The 21,059-nt window shown below is 41.7% G+C and overlaps 1 protein-coding gene across 2 annotated transcripts in view; it reads right to left on the reverse strand.

The window, feature by feature from the left end:
- TRIM24 (tripartite motif containing 24) overlaps positions 1 to 21,059 on the reverse strand; it is a 125,361-nt gene that overhangs the window by 11,065 nt on the left and 93,237 nt on the right. The window contains exons 9-16 of one of the 2 annotated variants that reach the window (XM_004382393.2): positions 18,943 to 19,211; positions 13,152 to 13,325; positions 12,274 to 12,447; positions 9,676 to 9,811; positions 6,963 to 7,035; positions 5,760 to 5,931; positions 4,136 to 4,464; positions 3,005 to 3,137 (exon numbers count right to left, since the gene is read on the reverse strand). In XM_004382393.2, the coding sequence (XP_004382450.1) occupies positions 3,005 to 3,137; positions 4,136 to 4,464; positions 5,760 to 5,931; positions 6,963 to 7,035; positions 9,676 to 9,811; positions 12,274 to 12,447; positions 13,152 to 13,325; positions 18,943 to 19,211 (1,460 nt within the window). The remainder of the gene's footprint in view (positions 1 to 3,004; positions 3,138 to 4,135; positions 4,465 to 5,759; positions 5,932 to 6,962; positions 7,036 to 9,675; positions 9,812 to 12,273; positions 12,448 to 13,151; positions 13,326 to 18,942; positions 19,212 to 21,059) is intronic. The other variant, XM_004382394.2, reaches the window with a different exon arrangement.

Genomic DNA, 21,059 nt, shown 5'->3' on the forward strand with positions numbered 1-21,059 from the left:
CTTTACACCAACAAAGAGAACCTCGAAGAGGAAATCACCAAATCAATACCATTTACAATAGCCCCCAAGAAGATAAAATACTTAGGAATAAATCTAACCAAAGATGTAAAAGACCTATACAATGAAAACTACAAGACACTACTGCAAGAAACCAAAAGAGACCTGCATAAGTGGGAAAACAAACCTTGCTCATGGATAGGTAGACTCAATATTTTTGAAAATGTCAATTCTACCCAAAGTGATCTATGGATACAATGCAATTCCGAAACCAATTCCACTGGCATTTTTTAATGAGATGGAGAAACAAATCATCAACTTCATATGGAAAGGGAAGAGGCCCCGAATAAGTAAAGCATTACTCAAGAAGAAGAACAAAGTGGGAAGCCTCATACTACCTGATCTGAGAACCTCTTATACCGCCACAGTAGTCAAAACGCCTGGTACTGGTACAACAACAGATACATAGACCAATGGAACAGAATTGAGAATCCAGACATAAATTCATCCACCTATGAGCAGCTGATATCTGACAAAGGCCCAAAGTCCGTTAACTGGGGAAAAGACAGTCTCTTTAACAAATGGTGCTGGCATAACTGGATATCCATCTGCAAAAAACTGAAAGAAGACCATACCTCACAACATGCACAAAAACTAACTCAAAATAGATCAAAAACTTAAATGTAAAATCAAAAACGATAAAGATCATGGAAGAAAAAATAGGGACAATGCTAGGAGCCCTAATACAGGGCATAAACACAATACGAACCATAAGTAACAATGCACAAGCACCAGAAGAGAGACTAGATAAACGGGAGCTCCTAAAAATCAAACACTTATGCTCATCAAAGGCTTCACCAAAAGAGTAAAAAGACAACCTACAGACTGGGAAAAAATTTTTGGCTACGACAAATCCGATCAGCGTCTAATCTCTGAAATCTGTAAGATACTGCAAAACCTCAACAAGAAAAAGACGAATAACCCGGTTAAAAAAACGGGCGAAGGATATGAAGAGGCACTTCGCCAAAGAAGATATTCAGGTGGCTAACAGACACATGAAGAAATGCGCACGATCATTAGCCATTAGAGAAATGCAGATCAAAACTACAATGAGATATCCTCTCAACCCAACAAGGCTAGCATTAATCCAAAAAACACAAAATAATAAATGCTGGAGAGGTTACAGAGAGACTGGAACACTTATACACTGTTGGTGGGAATGTAAAATGGTATAACCACTTTGGAAATTGATGTGGTGCTTCCTTAAAAAGCTAGAAATAGAAGTACCATATGATCCAGCTATCCTGCTCCATGGAATATATCCTAGAGAAATAAGAGCCGTAACATGAATAGATATATGCACACCTATGTTCACTGCAGCACTGTTCACAATAGCAAAAAGATGGAAACAACCTAGGTGCCCATCAACGGATGAAGAGATAAACAAATTATGGTATATCCACACAATGGAATACTATGCAATGATAAAGAATAACGATGAAGCCATGAAACATAACATGGAGGAAGCTGGAGGTCATTATGCTGAGTGAATTTAGTCAGTTACAGAAGGACAAATATTGTTTAAGACCACTATTATAAGAACTCAAGAAAAGGTTTAAACACAGAAGAAAACATTCTTTGATGGTTAGGAGGGTGGGGAGGGAGGGTGAGGGTTATTCACTAACTAGATAGTAGATAAGAATTATCTTAGGTGAAGGGAAAGACAGCACACACTACAGGGGAAGTCAGCACAACTGGGCTAAACCAAAGCTAAGAACTTTCCTGAATACAATCAAATACTTTGAGGGACAGAGTAGCAGGGATAGGGGCCTGGGGACCATGCTTTCAGGGGACATCTAGGTCAACTGGCATAACAAAGCTTCTTAAGAAAATGTTCTGCATCCTACTTTGGTGAGTGGCGTCTGGGGTCTTAAAAGCTCGCAAGCAGCCATCTAAGATGCATCAATTGGTCCCAACCACCTGGAATAAAGGAGAATGAAGAACACCAAAGACACAAGGAAAGTATTAGCCCAAGAGACAGAAAGGGCCACATAAACCAGAGACTTCATCAGCCTGAGACCAGAAGAACTAGATGGTGCCCGGCTACCACCAATGACCACCCTTGACAGGGAACACAACAGAGTCCCTGATGGAGAAGGAGAAAGGTGGGGTGCAGAACTCAAACTCTAGTAAGAAGATCAGACTTAATGGTCTGAATGAGACTGGAGGAACCCAGAAAGCATGGCCCCTGGATTCTCTATCACCCGAGAACAAAAACAATTTCCGAGGCCAACTCTTCAGATAGGGATTGGACTGGACTGTGGGATATAAAGTGATACTCGTGAGGAGTGTGCCTCTCAGCTCAAGTAGATACAAGAGATTAAGTGGGCAGCTCCTGTCCGGAGGTGAGATGGGAAGGCAGAGAGGGTTAGGAGCTGGTTGAATGGACATAGAGAATCAGGGGTGGAAAGGAGGAGTGTGCTGTCACAGTACGGGGAGAGCAATTAGGGTCACATAACAACGTATGTATAAATTTTTGTATGGGAAAAAATAAAAAAATAAAGAGGTATTGACTAAGCAGCTTTAAATGTTAATTACAGTTAAATCTATTAACTGGCTTTGGTGTAACAACTAGTAACTTATGGTGAAAGAAACTTGAGGAAGAGTGTAATAGAAAAACCCATCTCTCCTTGCTGCCAACTGTCAACAAAGTTTGAAGAAGAAACTTACCTGTGGTAGAAATAAAGTAAAATAAAAATTTACTCATGGGAGACTAAATTCAAAGTCCAGGCCACATAAAAGATACATATTCCATTGTGTTCAAGTACAACAGTTTAAGCTTTTGTAAAATATATGTATAGCATTTTTTGTTTTTAATAAAAAAGGAAATCAGTATGAAATTTGATTGAACATACACTTCTTTGAAGAAAAGCACACCTGCATTACAATCACTCATCTAACAGAAAAGCTGTTTAACACTCTAGGTTGGAAATGCTTGAGAACTTACCCTTTTATCAATTGGCATTAATCTACCAAGACCTTCACTTTTCTTTTTTTCTGAGTTGTGACTGGGGGCATCACAATCGTATTCCACTTCTGGTTTCGATAAGTCTCGGCAGAAAGTGCAAATCCACTCTCCACTGCAGGGGAACCAAGCACTGCTGAGTTCCTGATGCATTGTTTCTTGTGACCACCTCCCTTCCCCATCTCCTCCACCCCACCTATGACACCATTTATCTGGCATGGACTGTAATCACTGAGTATTTACTACATACCTATTATGTACACAGCACCATGCTGAGAGAACAGGAGAAATGTAATGCAAGGGCCTGAACAGTTAGCATTACGGTCTAGTTACAGAGGCATGTAATGTGTGTATGAAGTAAACACGTACAGCAAAGAAATAACACATAAAACTCTGGCTGATGTGGGGCGTCAACGGCACTGCTTCCCAAATGATTCAGGAAAAAGAAATGAAATTTAAAAGAAGTGAAACTGTTAAAGAACTGAGAGATCGACCCAGTGGCTCTTCACCATCATCATCTCACTGGGTTCGCTGGAGAACTGAATTATTTACAGACTATGCAGCTCAACGCCAGGCAAGTAAGATCCAAGAGGCTGCGGCGGTCGTTAGGTCTGAGGATCACTGTTCTTTATGGTAACTCCGGGTGGGAACATAAAGGGTCTGCCGTTTCTCCCTGCTCACAACAGAGCAGTTTCTGGAGAGAAGCACAGAAGGAGGAAGGGCCGCAGGGTGCAAAGGCAGGGTTTTTTTTTTTTAATTGTACTTTAGATGAAGGTTTACAGAACAAATAACTTCTCATTAAACAGTTAGTACACATATTGTTTTCTGACAATGGTTAACAACCCCACGACATGTCAACACTGTCCCTATTACCAGCTTTCCTGTCCCCTCCTGCCTTCTAGTCCTTGTCCCTGGACTGCTGTGCCCCATTAGTCTCGTTTTGTTTTACGGGGCTAAGCTTTGGCTGAAGGGTGAACTTCGGGAGTGACTTCAGTACTGAGCTAAAAGAGTGCCCAGGGTGCAGAGGTAGGTTTTATGTCCCAATCACCTCCAGAAGCTGACTGCTGCTCTCACTGACGGGGAGAGGACGCGGGAGGGCAGCGGCGTTCCTACCTGGGGAAATTGGCCAGTGTGGGCACGTGGCAGGACAGGTGGAACACTTTGGGACACTTCTCACAGCACAGGAGCTCCCCTCCGTTCTGACACACTGCACACCAGTCCTCATTGGGGTCGTCCTCTTTCCTCGTGTCTCCAACATGGAGGGGTGACTTCTGGGCGGTGTCCAGCCACTGGGACTTGCCATTGGAGGGGCTTTCCTGGTGGAGTCCAGGCTGGTCTCCTGTGCTGTCCGGAGCGTCTGACCTTGGGGCAGCCTCCTCAGAGGCAGAGCCCTGACTGCTGTTCAGGAGCAGGGAGGTGAGGATGCTCCTGGGATAGCTGGTCTGCAGTGGAAAGACGGAACAGCAGACAGAGATACCTATTTTTTCATCGGTATTTTTATTAGCGCTATGGCAATTCTGGGCTGCAGACTGCTCTCTCATGGGCACCTGGTTGCTTCAAAGGAGTCTGTGAATATGCGTGAGAGCAGGAGATATTTATTGCTAACTGTATTAGAGTCCCCAAAGGTAAAGAAGACAAGGACCTCTACTGAAAAATATCATCGCAATAGGAGACAGGCATCACGGATTGAATTATGTCCCCCAAAGATACGTGCTGCACAGTACTTGTGCTGTACTGGTCAAGTATTGTGAAAATACCAATGTTTGGTTAAATGCATATTCAAGTTATATCCTGGTTATACCACAGTTTTTAGTTAAATCTATATTCAAGTTGTGACTATCTGTATTTACTGCTGTGACTGTAAATATTGCTCACTGCAGAATCACAGAACGGAGAAGTACCACTACATTTCCTTTTATGAGTAACTGTTTTTACTAAGAGTCAATATGACCTCATTTTTTCCCATTTGCTTTCTCTCTAGGTACCTATCTCTAAGTCATTTTCACAGTCCCCAAGAGGGATGTAAAATGCTTCTCACTGCATTTTCCTCCCCTTGGGGCATCCCTGTGCAGGCCTCGTTACTGCCTGCTGGTCGGCTGTGGTCTGGGGGCTGGCCTTCCTTCCACCCTGGCCTGCTCTTTGCCTCCTTCCGGGTTAGACCCCACTCTGGGCATCTTATGTCTCCTTCCCGGTATAGAATTCTGGTTAGACGATATTTTTTTCTTCACAATTTTGATATTTCTCTACCACTTTCCAGCTTCTAGTGTTGGTGTTGAGAACTGGTGCCATTATGATGTCTGATCTTTATAAAAAGTGTTTTTTTCTCCTCAAGCATTTACTATCTTCTCTTTTTCCCTGGCATTCTGGAATTTATGGTGCTATGCCTTGAGTCTATTTTTCATGTATTATTTTGGTACCTGGTAGGTCCTTTCAATTCAGGCGCTCATGGGAAGTTTTCTTGTATTATTTCTTTGGCAATTATCTTCCATCTGTCTTATCTATTCTCTTTTTTGAATGTTCTCATTTGAGCCTCTGATTTTCTTAACTTTTCTCTCATGTTCCCATCACTGTGTCCTTTCATTTACTTTACTGAGACATTTTCAACTGTTCTGTCAACCCTCATGTTGACTATTTCTCTGCTTTTAAATATTAACATTTCTACCTACTAAGAGCTATTAGAAGTTTTATCCTACCCCTCAACAGGAAGAGTATTATAATCATTGATGTAAATAGTTACATTTTGAGGCCTGGATTCTTCATCTGATTCTTGTTTCACTATAACAACAGGAAAATCGTAATTTTCAGGTGGCGGTCCACTGTTTTCTTGTTTTATTCGGATCGGCTCCAACATGACCACTGGGACTTTGTGTGTAGAATCAGCGCCTGTTGGTTTGCTAGAAGAACCAGAGCTGCACGAAAAGACAGAAGACAAATGGAGAGTGCTACACAAAGTCTCTGAAAACAAAGGATAACCACAGCTTTCTGGAATGACGCTAAAGCTTCACGATAATGAGAACTGCACTGCATGGGCAATAAACGACACATAACTGAAATGCAAGACCTACATGCAAACAAAGTGCTATTCATGATAATAAATGCTTACGTATAAATCCATCTAAGTAGTTACAATATACCTCTGGAAAGACAGTTAAATAAAATCTGAATTGAAATGAAAACCGATTTCCATATTGTGGGGCTGCAAAATTGAGCAGTCAGATTGAGTACTTTAAAACTAGTATCTTCTTTAGGCTTCCCCATTTCCCTCTCTCACAGTAACGATTTGCTGTCACGATCAAAGTGTGAGGACAATTAGCTAGGGCTGTCATTTATTGGTGTGCTGCTATTTAAAGAGGGAAATGGGGCATCTGTAGATGGCCACTATGTTCTCCTGGGATTAAAGGCAAATTCCTTCCCCCTGGAGAATGTTCCTTCCATATGATTAGCAAAGTATGAATTGAGTTTACTATCTAACAGGCATTTTCAAGTATAATGAGGGGAGAACTAAGGCAGTAACTAAAACTAGAATTTCAACAACTCATTTTTTTTTCTTTTATTATATAGCCAATGTTTGATCATTATAAAAGTCAGAGAACATTCAAATTAGTATAAAATTATGTTTCCTTTGCTTTTCCCCGAAGTTTGTATCTGTGAGTGTCTCTGTACCGTGCAGTGTGTTACAACTACTTCATTTTTATTTTTCCCTAGCTTATTATGCTACCATCAAACATCATATTTTCTTATGATCAGCATGGAGACAAACATTATTCTATCTTAAAGGTAAATTAGTACTTTATTTACCTAATCTCTTAACTAATTTATTAAATTTAATATATAAATTAAAAATAAAGTGTTTAAAACGTATCGAGTACCAAACATGCTGTGCACTAGCAAGAGAAACCCAGTAAGAGGGGGTCACGTACTAGAGAATAAAGTCAGTTACCTTCCTCTGCTGCCGACGCTGGAGGCACTAGGTGAGCGCATTGGGGGGTGGACACCAGTCATGGTGACAGGCCCTGTGGGAGAGAGCCACACAGTCATCAAATGAATGAGTAATCATGGACCGAGTACCTACAGAATATGCTCACTCAGCACCACATTCAAATTGGGCACACATCATGCAATTCTGTAATACAGTCATAGCACAGTCCGTTCTGTTCTGCAAGACTAAAGTAGCAAGGCTTCTCAACCTTGGCACCACTGACTTTTTGGGCCAGATAATTCTTTGTTGTGGGGCTGTCTGATGTCCTGTAGAGCATTCCTCGCCTCTACTAGTTCTTAGAGACCAGTAGTATCTCTCCACTAACCACCCTGTGCTGACAATCAAGAATGTCTCCCAACATTGCCAAATGACCCCTGGGTGAGAGTGACCAGGATAAGGTCTCAGTGAGGACCCCAGTACCAAAGAAAGCTGTAGAAGAAAATAAAAATGGTGAGGCTGATAGAGAAGCCGTCCAAGAAAGAAAACCACACAAGTACAGTGAGACCAATTAACAGAAGAAGTTGGAAGTCTGACAGAGCCAGACTTAAGGCCATAAACAAAAGGAAGGTACTGGACTGCTGCCAGGAAAACGATGATCAAGAACCTGTGCTCTGGTGGAGTGCAGATCGGAAGAAGGAACGCTGGAGTGAAGAGCAGACCGAGAAAGAGAGGGAAGACTGCTGTACTGATCGTGGACTAAGTGATGAGGGCCCAACTAAATGGTGATGGCAGGAATACAACGCAAGTGGGAAATGGAAATTTCAAAACGTTATGGATTGAATTATGTCTCCCCAAAATATGTGTTGTTAATCCTAACCTCTATACCTGTAGTTATAATCCCATTTGGGAATGGTTGTCTTTGTTATGTTAATGAGGCAGGATTAAGCGTAGGGTGTATTTTGAGTCAATTTCTTTTGAGATAGAAAAGAGATTAAACAAGCAAGCAGAAGCAGAGACAGGGGAAGGGAGATGCCAAGCCACATGAAGTTTGCCCAGGAGCACAAGCTCAAAGAGACAAGGACCTTCCTCCAGAGCAAACAGAGAGAGAGACAAAGCCTTCCCTTAGAGCTGTCACCCTGATTTGGGATTTCTAGCCTCCTGAACTGTGAGAAAATAATTTCTATCTGTTAAAGTCATCCACTTGTGGTATTTCTGTTATAGTAACACTAGATAAGTAAGACACAAAGTGAAAATGTTCGAAAGGGTTTGATGACCAACAGGATACAACTGATAAAGTAAAAAAAAAAAAATCCATTTAATTGGTTTAAGCTCTAGAGAACTTCCTTTTTAAAAAACAAAACAAAACACAATGGCTATTATCTTCTAATGATAAAGTAATACATACTTCATTTTAGAATATCTGAAAACTATTAAAAGACATAAAAATAACATTTAAGTTATCCATAATTTCTTTACCTAGATATAACACTACTAAAATTAATATAATTCCTTCCAGCTTTAAATACACATTTACATCTTTTATACTGTATTTAATATGTGATTCTGTATGCTACTTCTCACCAAACAGTCTACTATAAACATGCCATTAGAAACTCATTATGTAAGCATTCTCTCAATAGCTAATATTCTATTCATGGATACATGATAATTTATTTTTATCATACCTGTATATTTGGACATTTTAATCTTTCAAATTTTTTACTACTGCAAACAATGTTTTGATAAATATTTTTCGCATGTAAAGGTCTGTCCAGCCTTTAATTATTTCCTTATAGTAAAAGTTGTAAGACGGAGTTACTGAGTTCAAGGGTACATGTATTTCCAAGGTCCTGAAGCAAATATCCTACTAGGTAATGCATACAAAGTACTCGGCCCACTGCCTGGTAGGGAATCCCAAAAGAACACTAAACCTGTTGCCGTCAAGTTGATTCAGACTCATAGTGACCCTACAGGACACAGCAGAACAGCCCCATAGGGTTTCCAAAGAGCGGCTGGTGGATTCTAACTGCCGACCTTTTGGTTAGCAGCTGAGCTCTTAACTACTGTGCCCTGGATAAATGTTAGCTTTAGTAACATTGCTTAAATGGTTTCCAGAAATGCTTTGCTGAGTGAGCTATACTCCTGCCAGCTATGGACGAGAGGACCTCTCTCATCACATCGTCACAGACTATTTTCACTTTTTAAATCTCTGTTAATCTGAGAGTCGGAAAATATATCTGGTTTTGACTTTCTTTTTTTATGACTACTAAAACAGACTGAGCTTTAAAAATTCTGTTTATTTTAAAAATAAGCATCTTCTTTATAATTCTGATGTAAGAAATTCTCCTTTTTCCTTATTTTGATCTAAGGCACCTGTGGTTCTAAGATCACCAGGAGCAGCCTCAGAGTGCTTCTCTCGCAGAGGAAATGAGTCAAGTATGCTAGAAGTTCTTAAACACAATCAAGCGCGAAACAAACCACCAAAAGAGTGACCTCCCTGTGTTCTGGCGTGAATAAATTTTGACTCCAGGTAAACTATACCCAGAGACAGACCACATCACAGGAAACTTACAAGAAAGAGAAAGCAGAAGAGTAAGCTAATTTCCTCCCAGGAGTGCTTTGATGCCTGTAAGTTCTGCTGAAACTGAAAAGGTGAAGAAGTTGAACATTTGCTTCCAACTTGTAGAGCAGAAACTAGAGAAATATTCATAAAATCAAACGGCACCCACTCTACCTGCGAGGCCAGGGGACGGCACGGAGGAGTTTGGTGACTGCACGGTTCGGTTTGAGGGTGGTCTTGGCTGGCCGTGATCTATGTTGGGATCTTTCCTCATGAGATTGTCCAGCATAATAGTACTCGAACAGTCAATCTTACAAGAAAAGAAGTTATTTCAGGGTATCCTGACTTTGCAAGTGAAAAGCTACTTTAAATTTATGAGACTTGAATAACTTAATTAATACCAACTACTATCAAAACCAAAAACCAAACCCGCTGCCGTTGAGTCGATTCCGACTCCTAGTGACTCTATAGGACAGAGTAGAACTGCCCTGTAGGGTTTTCCAAAGGAGCAGCTGGTAGATCCAAACTGCTGACTTTCTGGTTAGCAGCGGAGCTCTTAACCACTGCACCTCCAGGGCTCACGTCTAAGAAGTTCTGGTGCATATTTTCCCCATAAACAACCGTGGACCAATGGTCTCACTCTTCTTAATGTTCCACCTTAGTAAACGGACCCAGGACACACCACAGGAGACCAGAGGCTGCCTGTCAAACAAGTTTGCTTAGTTAACTGGGGCTAGTCCCAAAAGGTCACTAAAAACAGGTTGAAAAAATGATGATAATCTTTACCAAAAAAAAAAAAAAACAACAAAAAAAAACCTCTTTAGTTTGAATTTTGAGTATTTCTTCTCACCCACAACAAAACAAAACAAATACAAACAAGTTACTTTCAACATTTAGGCCTGTGGTTCTCAAGCTTTGGGTCTAGAACCCTATTCAAACTCATAAAAACTAAAACTCTAATTTAAAATATCATTAACTTGTTTAAAAATAACACACACAAAAAAAAATAGCTATATTTAAACAAACAAATTAAAAAAAAAAAAAAAGCTCGGGGAGCAGAGTAGCTCTGTTTTATGTTTTCCGTAGTGTCTGGCCCTGCAGCAGCCAGCTGGGACCCTCTCTGCTTCTGTGCTCCATCTCTGGCCATATGTCGTTCTGGTTGCAGATTGTGAAGACACTCTGGCCTCACACCGGGAGGCCCTGGAAAGGGCCTCAGAAAGGGTCTGAGGGGCTCCCCAGGCCCTTGGTCTGCACTTGAAGAACTGATGCTTTGGGTAGGCACTAGATCAATGCAGTAAATCCATGCGTAACAAACTCCTAGGACGCTAAGCTCATCACTGTCGTTCGGTAGAAAAAACATTGATTTCTTATAGATTCTTGCTTTAATGTAACAAGTACATAGACCACACTTCTTTCCTAATTCATGGCCAGGCTAGAATACTGATATATTTCTACTGACTAAGAGTTTAATGCTTTAGAGGCAAATATGTTTTCATGCCTTAAATGCATCAAATTGCCGAAGAATATCTCTGTAACTAAAATCCAGCACAATTCTTGCATAACACAGTTCCAGCCTTTCTCCAATGTGATTAAAACCCAGCTCAATTCCCTGCTAACACAGCCCCAGCCGGTCTCAGCCAGGGCTCCGCGAGAGTCCACCTGTCTGCCATCTAGCGTCCGCTGGCCATGACCGCTCCCGGGAGGACCGAGCAGTCACTCAAACCATTCTCTGTATTCTGTGGTTCAGATGAGGAATTTCGGGTGAGAAAAGCAGAAAAAGTTTGCTCTCTGTGGTCCTCCTTTTATTCTGTGGGGTAGTACACAGGGTCATTTACATTTTAATATTCTTTTGGGTTTACCACCAATTATCTTCTCCAATATTTTCCAGAGAGTATAAAACGTACTGGAATAACTGGATTTGAGGAAAATTATTTATGTTATGGAACTAATCATAAAATAAAATTGTAGGGATGAGACAAGTTTTCCTATGTGCCACCTATGCATGAAAAAATCCATGTACTCTACCCATTTAAAATTTATAAAACGGTAAAATGGAAACTAAATCTGAAAAGGCTACAATGCAACTATTAGGAAATACTAGTTTATCTCAGTAACCTGAAAAACAAACTATTTTTAAAGTAAATAAAAACATTCTTTGACAATCTTATAGGTCATACCATTCAAGTAAAGTATACGAGATGTTTCTTGATAAGTTTTTATGTTTGGTTGTGCATGTGTATTTACCTAACCTTACAGGATAAGAAAAGGTAAAACAAGTGTCAACTTATGTATGGAGATCTGTCTATAGAATGTTGTATTTTTCTGCCTTTGGAAAAGTTAAAAAAAAAAAAAGTTACACCAACATAGTTAGGATTTGGAGAGTGAGTAAAATAAATCAGAGATAATTTTGTACTGGTCAGCATGACCTCGCAGAAAAATGTTCTGATTTCTGTTACTGAACTTGCCTCCTTTTCTCCTGATACCTTAATTTCAAGTCTCCCTAAGCTTATTCTAACATATCACATCTCACCAGTTCAGCTGTCCAGTACTTCCTCCCCTGGCCTCACTTTCCCCCTTTCTCAGCTTAGCTTCCACAGCCCATCATTATCGTCATTCAGTTACAAACACTTTGAACTCTGGTGCCCTGGGAAATACTCTGCACTATGCTTGAGTCTCTGTCCTGTAATCCAGCACAACCACTCCTTGTACCAGATCCAAATTCACTCACAATTCTCAAAGGAAATTGCTAGTTGACATTTTGCATATACTTACATCGGGAAGAGAAGGAAGATTGTAAGACCCTCCCACTGGTGAACTCAAATCGATCATAGAGGAGCCAAAAGCCTTTCCGTCGTAGCCTGCTGCGCTGGTGATGGTGGGGCTGGATGGGGTAGAGGACGTGCTGGTGGCAGCTGATGGGGCAGCCTGCCCACTGCTGATCTGCCACTGTGGCAGCAAGGAGGGAAGAGAAAGGGTGTCTATCAGCAGCAAGTTTTATAGAAAAATACAATGCTTTAAATTATGTGTGTGTAATTTACAAAGACAGAGCACTGAGATAACTTTTACCTTTTTAAAGATAATATAAAATCTAGGACATTGTTTACCTGAGGACATCGAGAATATAAATATTAAACCTTATCAGGTTTATCTATGCTTCATATTGAAAATTGTGTCATAGTTTGTTTCCAAAAAGCCTCCTTAAAATACTTCAAAGATGTATTTCTTGTTCTCTTCTGTGGAATGTAACCTGTAATCCAAAGCTATGCTTTTTCTATGTGTATTTCAGGAAACTGGAAGCTGTATTTGTTAGGATACTGCCATCTTGGGAAATTTAATGAACTCACCTAAAAGTTACACACCACTATGGCAAAAATTAACTCAATCCCTATGACTCACTGATAATGCGGTGCTGTCATACCAACAGAAGTGGCTTGATCTCCCGAGTCAGTCACAAAGCACCAGGACCCTTCTCTTAACTTTGTCTCTATAGGTCCGTCTGTAATAAACCTTGAAAGTAACTTTCATTAAAAATAATAACTAAAAAAGCTTGTTGTGCTCTTGCTAACCTGCTGCTTCACCTTTCACCTTCGCGGGGCCTGGAGGTAGAGAGCGGGAGGAAAAGCACCTGAGGGGAGGAGGCAGACACACACCTGCTTTATGGCTTGCTGTGCCAGGAAGGCCATCTGCAGGGGGTTGGGCTTTACCACTGGCCGTGGGAGGCTCTGACTTGGTGGATACCTCAGCTGTTGAGGATGAGGGGCAAGGACTGGTCCATTGGGTTTGGGGCTGTGATTCTGAAAATTTATCAAACGCGGAGGGGGTTGCTGGAAAAGAGAGATTAAACCAATCTGTTAACAATTATCTCCTGAAAGACAGATTACAGAGAACTCTATTTTATAAACTTAGACAGAAAGACATCAGCTCTGTCACAGATGAGTCATTTATTAACATTACAACAGTGGTACTGGGGAGGCAGGAGAGCACAGACTTCCAAAATTTGCATAAGCAATTAAAGAAAAGTTTTCTTAGGAAAAAGCCTTGGGAAAGCAATTGCTAACTAAAGATAAGCAGGTTGTACCAGGATTGGAAGGAGCCCTGGTGGCACAACTGTTACGTGCTTGGCTGCTAACTGAAAGGCTGGCAATTCAAACCCGCCCAGTGGCTCCACAGGAGGAAGATCTGGCGACCTGCTCTGGTAAAGACTACAGCCTTTAGAAACCCCTATGTGGCAGTTCTGCTCGGTCACGTGGGGTCAATGAGTTGGGACTGACTCAATGGCACCTAACAATACCACCAGGACTGGACCTAGGCCATGCTGGGAAGTAGGTAAAACTTGTCTCTGGTATGTATCCTTCTAAATCCTTGAGGTGACCCTCTTCAAACCTCCTAACACAGTTAAAGCAGAATAACAACTGCTAGCATTTATTGGGCAGTTACCAAATGCCAGGTACTGCTTTCAGTGCTTCACACGCATAAACCTATTTAATCTTAACAACAATCCCATGAGGTGGGGATTATTCTCTCCATTTTACAGAGAAGGAATGAATCTACGGTATAGATAATTTGAGTAACTTGACCAAGATTAATAAAGATAGTAGCCAACAGAGCTGGGATTTGAACTGAAGCAGTCTGGCTGCAAAGTCTGCACTCTTAATTAACCAACATCTCATTAATCATGAATAGAGTTGATATTAACAACACTAAAAAATAATGAGTTTTAAATCTTAATGTGATCTAGCTATATTCCATGCGTTGTGATTAGCATTTTACATGTATTATCTCATTTAGCACTATGAAGTAGACATTATTATCCTGATCTATTATTATCAGGAAACTAAAGATAAGAGAGCTTAGACAGTGAAAACAGTCACACAGCTAGTAAAAGGCACTACACCAAGGCTGTAATTCCAGTCCAGGCTGCCACATCATTACCACAGTTTGTGCTGGCGTTTAGTCGGCTACTGATTAAGGTGCTGACTATAGTTCAGCGGATGAGTCTCCCGAAAGAAAACAGATTTTGAAAAGGAACCCTCCAAGAACAACACTGGTTGATTACAGAAGATCAGGGTTGAATGTGGGAGTCAAACCTGGGGCAAGCAAGGGCTAGGCAGGCAAGTCTACCTGGTCTGCTCACAGAAGCCAGCCCAAGAAACTAAGACCAGTGTTTTAGAAAAAGGGAACACTGAATGCCAGTCTCCTCCAGTTCCTTTCGTGGCTGGCAATTTATTGTAAAGGAAACAGTCCGTTTCAGTACATATGATCATAACTTCTGAGAGAGACAACTGTTTCCTCCCAAATGAGGAATCTAAAATGGAAGTCACAAACACCTGAACAGGGACACAGTGAAGGCAGATAGCTGTAAGGTGCAGCCGTGTCCCCCACTTTCCTTCCTCTTCCCATTTTGGGAATTTACTCTCTTGACCTGGGTCAATAGCTTCTTTTTTCCCTGTCTTACAAATGAGTTGGCACTGGGTTTACTCTAGGAGCCCTGGTGGTGCAATAGTTAAGTGCTTGGCTGCCAACTGAAAGGCTGGCAGTTCGAACCCACCAGTCACTCCGTGGGAGAAAGATGTGGCAGTCTGGTTCTGTAAAGATTTACAGCCTTGGAAACCCTATGGGGCAGTTCTACTCTGTCCTATAGAGTCACTACGAGTCAGAGTCGACTCGACAACAGGTTTGTTTTTTTTTTTTTTTGCTTGGTTTCACACTCAGTAACTTTCATGAGTGGCCAGCAATTATAGACCAATAGAAGCAGATGTACGTACTGTCTCTAGACCAAGTGAAATTTGGTGGGTGAAGACTATAAAAACAGTATCAGAGAAAAGTAATAAGAGAAAATTCTAAAACTTCACAGAAGCATAAGCCTGAAGCCATAGCAATTCTTTTTGATTCTACTATAAAAGTTGTGTGACTTAAAGGATGTTATATCATAGAAATAATAGAAACAAAATGGAAAGAATGGAAAACCTGTGAATTTTTCTTAGGGATACACTGAAAAAAGAGTGGACGAGCACCCACAGTGGTCCTGAAGGACAGCACAGACAACTACCCGCGTCTCTGCCTAGTCTACCCTCACACCTCCACCAGGGTGAGGCTCAGGTACTGACTCAGTCAGGAAACAGCACTTGGTGCCATAACAACGTGCAACGGTGTGTAAAATGGGGGGGGACCAGATGTGGGCCCCGCCAGCAAGGTGTTAACAGCCTGGTAAAATGTAAGGTGATACTGCTTCTCTCCTAAACAGGTATAGCTGACCGAGTTAATTTCTAAGAACCCCTATGATAAGGGAAGTAACTGGGAAGGATAAGATGGTGATCCAGTTAGCAGCCTAAAAGAAACAGCAAAACTAGTGCTATTTTGATTAAATGGAATCAATTAATTTGCAAGATGCAGAAGGAAAAAAGGGAGAGAACAGACAAATAACTGTGAGCTGAAGCAAATCGATGTGAAGTCTCATCATCCTCATCAGCACTCCTGGTCCTTCTTTATAATTACAAGTTTGACTTGATTCGAGCTCAGAAGATCCCAACCACTGTGTGACAACCACAAAGGACAGGAGATGTCCTCCAAAATCTATCCACTGTCCAGGGAAATTCCCATGCACGTGTGAATACCTCCACAGCGAGAACCGCTGCCGGGAGCCGTGTATACAATGGTCTGTGGGACGGTGCTCTGTGACGCAGCCCTGCCTATGACAGGGAGCACCGTCTGCCGGGAGGCGTGTATACAATGGTCTGTGTGACGGTGCTCTGTAATGCAGCCCTGCCTATGACAGGGAGCACTGTCTGCCGGGAGCTGCGTATACAATGGTCTGTGTGACAATGTTCTGTAACACAGCCCTGCCTGTGACAGGGAGCACCGTCTGTTGGGAGCCGTGTATCCAATGGTCTGTGTGACGATGCTCTGTAATGCAGTGCTGCCAATGACAGGGTGTGCTGTCTACTGCTAAATAAACAGAGATGCACATCATCTACCACGTGTGTGCACTCAATCACAGAAGCAAGCATTCTGCCTCTGTTACTGCCCAACTCTATAACCACACAGAGTAGTCAGCCCTTCAGAGGAGGAAGAAGACTATCATGAGTGATTTTTAGAACAGTCCTTTAAATGTATCTGTGTCCTATGGAGATGTAGAGTGTATTTGTACCTGTCCACAAAGTCAGATGCAAACACACACACCCACCCACAGACAGGCATTTCTCCATATGCATGTGCACATAAACCGGTGGGAAACTCAATGCAGGTGGGCAGGACACAGTAAAGTTGATAGAAGAGGGCACATTCAGGGGTGAAAAACGTCTGAGTGGGTATTTGGCAGAGAGCAGATGAAAAGGAGAGATCAAGAGTGTGAAAGTGGGTCCAGGAGTCAGATCGAGGAGACAGAAAAAGTACAGTATGTGAGGGAATGACCACAAGATGCAAAAATCACTTCTAAGTGGGAAAGTTAGACTATATAATAGATATTGTATACATTATGTAGATTACAGTACTAAACCCCGGAGACTGGAATAAGGTCAAAAGCAAGCATATTTCTGAGAAAAGCAGTGACTTTCACTTTGTCACTGCTTATGTAAAGAACTATGAGAATCTGACCAAGTCACATAGTATCTATCTATCAACTGCCTCTGCTTCCTCATTTCTAAGTGAACAGGCACTTAACACAAATGATGGATTCATCCCTTGCTGGTTAATAAGCTACTAAGTAAAAATCACTTTGTCATCTCTCAGACACTTAAGATAAATATTAATACATGCCAATGCTTAGCTTAGCACTAGGGCACTCAACAAATATTAATTATTTCTTTCTCTTCTTCACATCTATCTTCAGAAAAATTACTCTTTGCAGTCTACAAAGGTAGTTACGAGAATACACTATTCTTCAATTTTCTTAAAATTCTGGCTCTGCCAGTTGCACTCCCGGTATCTAAAGTCTAAAGTATGCCCCCCTCCCCCACAAAACGCTCACCAAAGACATCTTAGACGGCTCGCTATTTACTTCCTGTAAAAACCTGGATGGAAATGAAGTTCGAAAGGAATAACCTGTGTGGTGTGCTAATAGCCCCTTCTCAAATGCCTTTGTCATCAGACTGCTGGAAAGCCATGACCCTCAAATACATTACCTCAGGTGTTCACAGACATGACTTAACAACATTGGGAGCTTTTACTGAGGGTTGAAGTAAGAGTCTTATGAAGACCATTTCCATGTTTTGTAAAACTGCTATAAAAATGCTATTATGTCATTTAATTGATTTTTCATAAAGAACTGCATTATATACTCCTCTTAGTGCTAGTAAAATACTAGTAAAAAAGTTTCTCCCCTAATTAACTGGCATGTCTCCTTTTTATTAGAAAGTAATATCTATACAACTCAATGTATCTCCTTTTTGCTTTAGTTGACAGTGAATTTTTATAGTTCTTAACTAAAAAGAGAATCCTAAGCCTAGGTCTGTATACTTTGATTATTTGACTCTATTATTAAACCCCACCCCATTTCGTTTGTCCCATTTACGGTAAACAACTTTAAATCATTCTCAAACAGGAAAGTATAAATTAATAAATAAATGTAACTAAAATAACGATTTATTTAATTAGACTTTATACACTTTACTAAACCTTTATTACACTTAAGTATGCCTACATCTAAAAAGAGCCCTCGTGGTGCAATGGCTAAGTGCTCAGCTGCTGGTCAAAGGGTTGGCGGGCTAGAACCCATCCAGTGGTTCTGCGAGAGAAAAGGCCTGATGATGATCTGCTCCCATAAAGATTAGGAAAACACTACGGGGCAGTTCTACTCTGTTACCTGGGGTCACTATGAGTCGAAAATCGACCCAATGGCACACAACAACAACATGCCTATTTCTGAGTGGGACTCTTAAACTAGTTAACAAAAGTATATAAGCCTTTTATCTTCAAAAATTGGATTAAAGTTAACAAGATATTTCACATTTAGTAAAAAGCAAAATGGTCCAGGGAACATTTGCTCAGAAGAGGTAGACTGCTAAAAGCACCACACTCCTGGCCTTTTCTATTTCATCTTGCCTAGCTCCTAAGATGCAATGTGGTTACACAGAGCACCCCTAGTGGGAACCCACAGCAACTCTTAGTCATTCTGAAGCACTACAATGGGAATTGTGAGTTGCAGGGACCCCAATTTTCCTGTTAGTCACAGGCATGGGCTATTGAGGAATACAAACATTCAACCCCAGCTATAATTGAGGGCAATGAAGACGAGATGGAAACACAGGCACCAGTTAAATAAAACACAAAATCCTTTGTGAGAAGGGCTAAAAGTAGGAGTCGAATCAGAGATCTGGAATGTGATCAATTTTTACAAACTGATTTTTCAATCCTGGATGGTGGCTATCTTGGTTACGTCAGGAGCTGCTGAACACAATTGTACCGTAATTATCTAAGTTAGGACAGGCCTGCTTCCAAATTTACCTGATGAGAGATGGAGGGTTGCTGGATGGGCCCCTGCATTCTAGGGTTTGGTAAACCCACAGGTGCTGGCCTCCGTTGCACCTGTTGCCTCTGAGCCATTACCTGTTGCTGCATATGCTGGAGTCGTAACTGAGCTAGGCTGATCTGTGTTGGGAACTTGGATAACTGGTTTGAAGATAAACCACCTGGTGGCTGTGGATTCTGCTCCACGACAGGACTCTGCTTAGGCATTTGTGGCTGGCTCTCCTTATCTTCGATTACTAAAGAACCTGGGTAGAGACAAATGGTCAAGTTGTAAGGTTTCTGACAATTAGTGAAATACCACATTTTTATATGGCTATTTTTGCTGAACTTTAGAATTGTCAAGGAACTTTCTGGTCTCAGGATGCCCTTTTACACTCTTAAAAGCATTATTTGCTATAATATAATGCTTAGGTTGGAACAGATGAAGAAAATCAAGCCTTACACAGACACATAGCTGGGGAAGGCAGGACTCTTTGGTCCCCTGAAACGGACTCAGACTGCACTTTGAGAACTGCTATTGTTCATCAAAACTAAACACACAAGCCGGCAACACAGCACTCTAGGCAGAAGCACCACACCGTCCCTCCACAGCAAAGATCCGAAAAACTAAGCCAAACAGAGAAAACAGCAATCCTGAAACCCTAGGCATCAAATGAAGAGATAAAGAACTCAGCCAAGCACCAAATGGAATAAGAAACTGACAGAGAACAGAGAACGAGAAGACATACATGCGGAGGTCCCCTATCAGCTAACACAGCACAGATCCGCCATCCTGGACTCCTATTAGAGACCAACCAACAGGGGTACAAGAAAGCAGCTTCACGGAGCTTCCAGCAGGAGACAGAATAACCAGTAACCAGCAATATATGCTTTCCCCCCCCCCCCCCTTCTTCACCCCCACTTGGCCTCCTATGCTTCCCGCGGCCACAGTCTCTTGGCCCGGAAGCACTGGCTCCTTGTATTCCACCTGCCTGCACTGGCCAACTCCCTCAGTGCCATTTGCTGGCTGCTGGTGTTGCTTTTTTCCACTTCTTTTGATTTCTTCCTTACCTCTCACCACCTCCCCCTCCTTTCGCTCAAATACCTAGCACGGTGTGCCATCTTTGCTTCTTCCTAAAAGGCTGTGAAACTGCTTACTGGTTTGTGCTGCCATGCTGGTGGGATCCTGGGGCTTTTGTTTGTTTGTTTTGAATAGTTTGTTTTCTTTTTCTTTTTTCAAATTGGGAGCCTGTTCTAGCCAGGCAGTACTGCGCGGCTTGTGACCTACCCCCTCAGCTTGCACAGACGCGCAGAGGGATCCCTGAGAGCATTTCTTTTCTCGTAGATTTTTTTTTTTTCTGTTTTTTTGGGGGTTTTTCTTGTTCTTTTTTTTAAATTTGTTTGCTTTGTTTTCCCTCTTTTTCCTTTTTTGTCTTTCTTCATTACTCATTTTCTTGTCTCTCTATACCTTCCTTCTCTTCCTGTCCCCTGAATACCTGGGGCTGAGTGACACCTCTATGCCTTCTAGCCAGGCTGTACTTCAACACCTGGGAACAACTTCCCCAGACCTCGTAGCAGAATGGGTGGGATCCCTGGAAGCTTTGCTTGTCTTTTTTCTTTCTAATTTTTATTTATTCATTCTTTTATTTTCTTCTTCTTCCCTTTTTTGTTTTTCTCCATTTCATAGTCTCTCATCTTTCCACTCCAACAGCAAGCTCCCCTAGCACTCTTTTTTTGTCTGTCTGTATGTCTTTGGCCCCTGTTCCTCTCTCCTCCCTCCCATACCCATCTTAGCTCAACACATCACAATCTTCCCACTCCATCCTGCCTATCTGCACCGTGCGCTTAACATCACACCACCAAGCAGCACAGGCACAGCCTACTGGAACCTGCCCCGCACTAATTACCGGCCCGCCCTGGTGGCTGTAGTAAGTGCCACAAACAACTCATCCCAGCAACTCCTCTTCAGCTAGACCTGCCCTGCTGCACCATATCTGAGCGACTGACCCTGCCAATTGGAGAAGGAGGTGAAAAGTATCATGGCCACAGATGAGTAAACAACAAAGAACACACAGCCTGCCTGCTCAGACATAGCCAAATTAAAAAAAAAAAAA

The sequence above is a fragment of the Trichechus manatus genome, unplaced genomic scaffold, assembly GCF_000243295.1.
Source record: "Trichechus manatus latirostris isolate Lorelei unplaced genomic scaffold, TriManLat1.0 scaffold00093, whole genome shotgun sequence".
In the NCBI taxonomy this organism is placed as follows: Eukaryota; Metazoa; Chordata; class Mammalia; order Sirenia; family Trichechidae; genus Trichechus; species Trichechus manatus.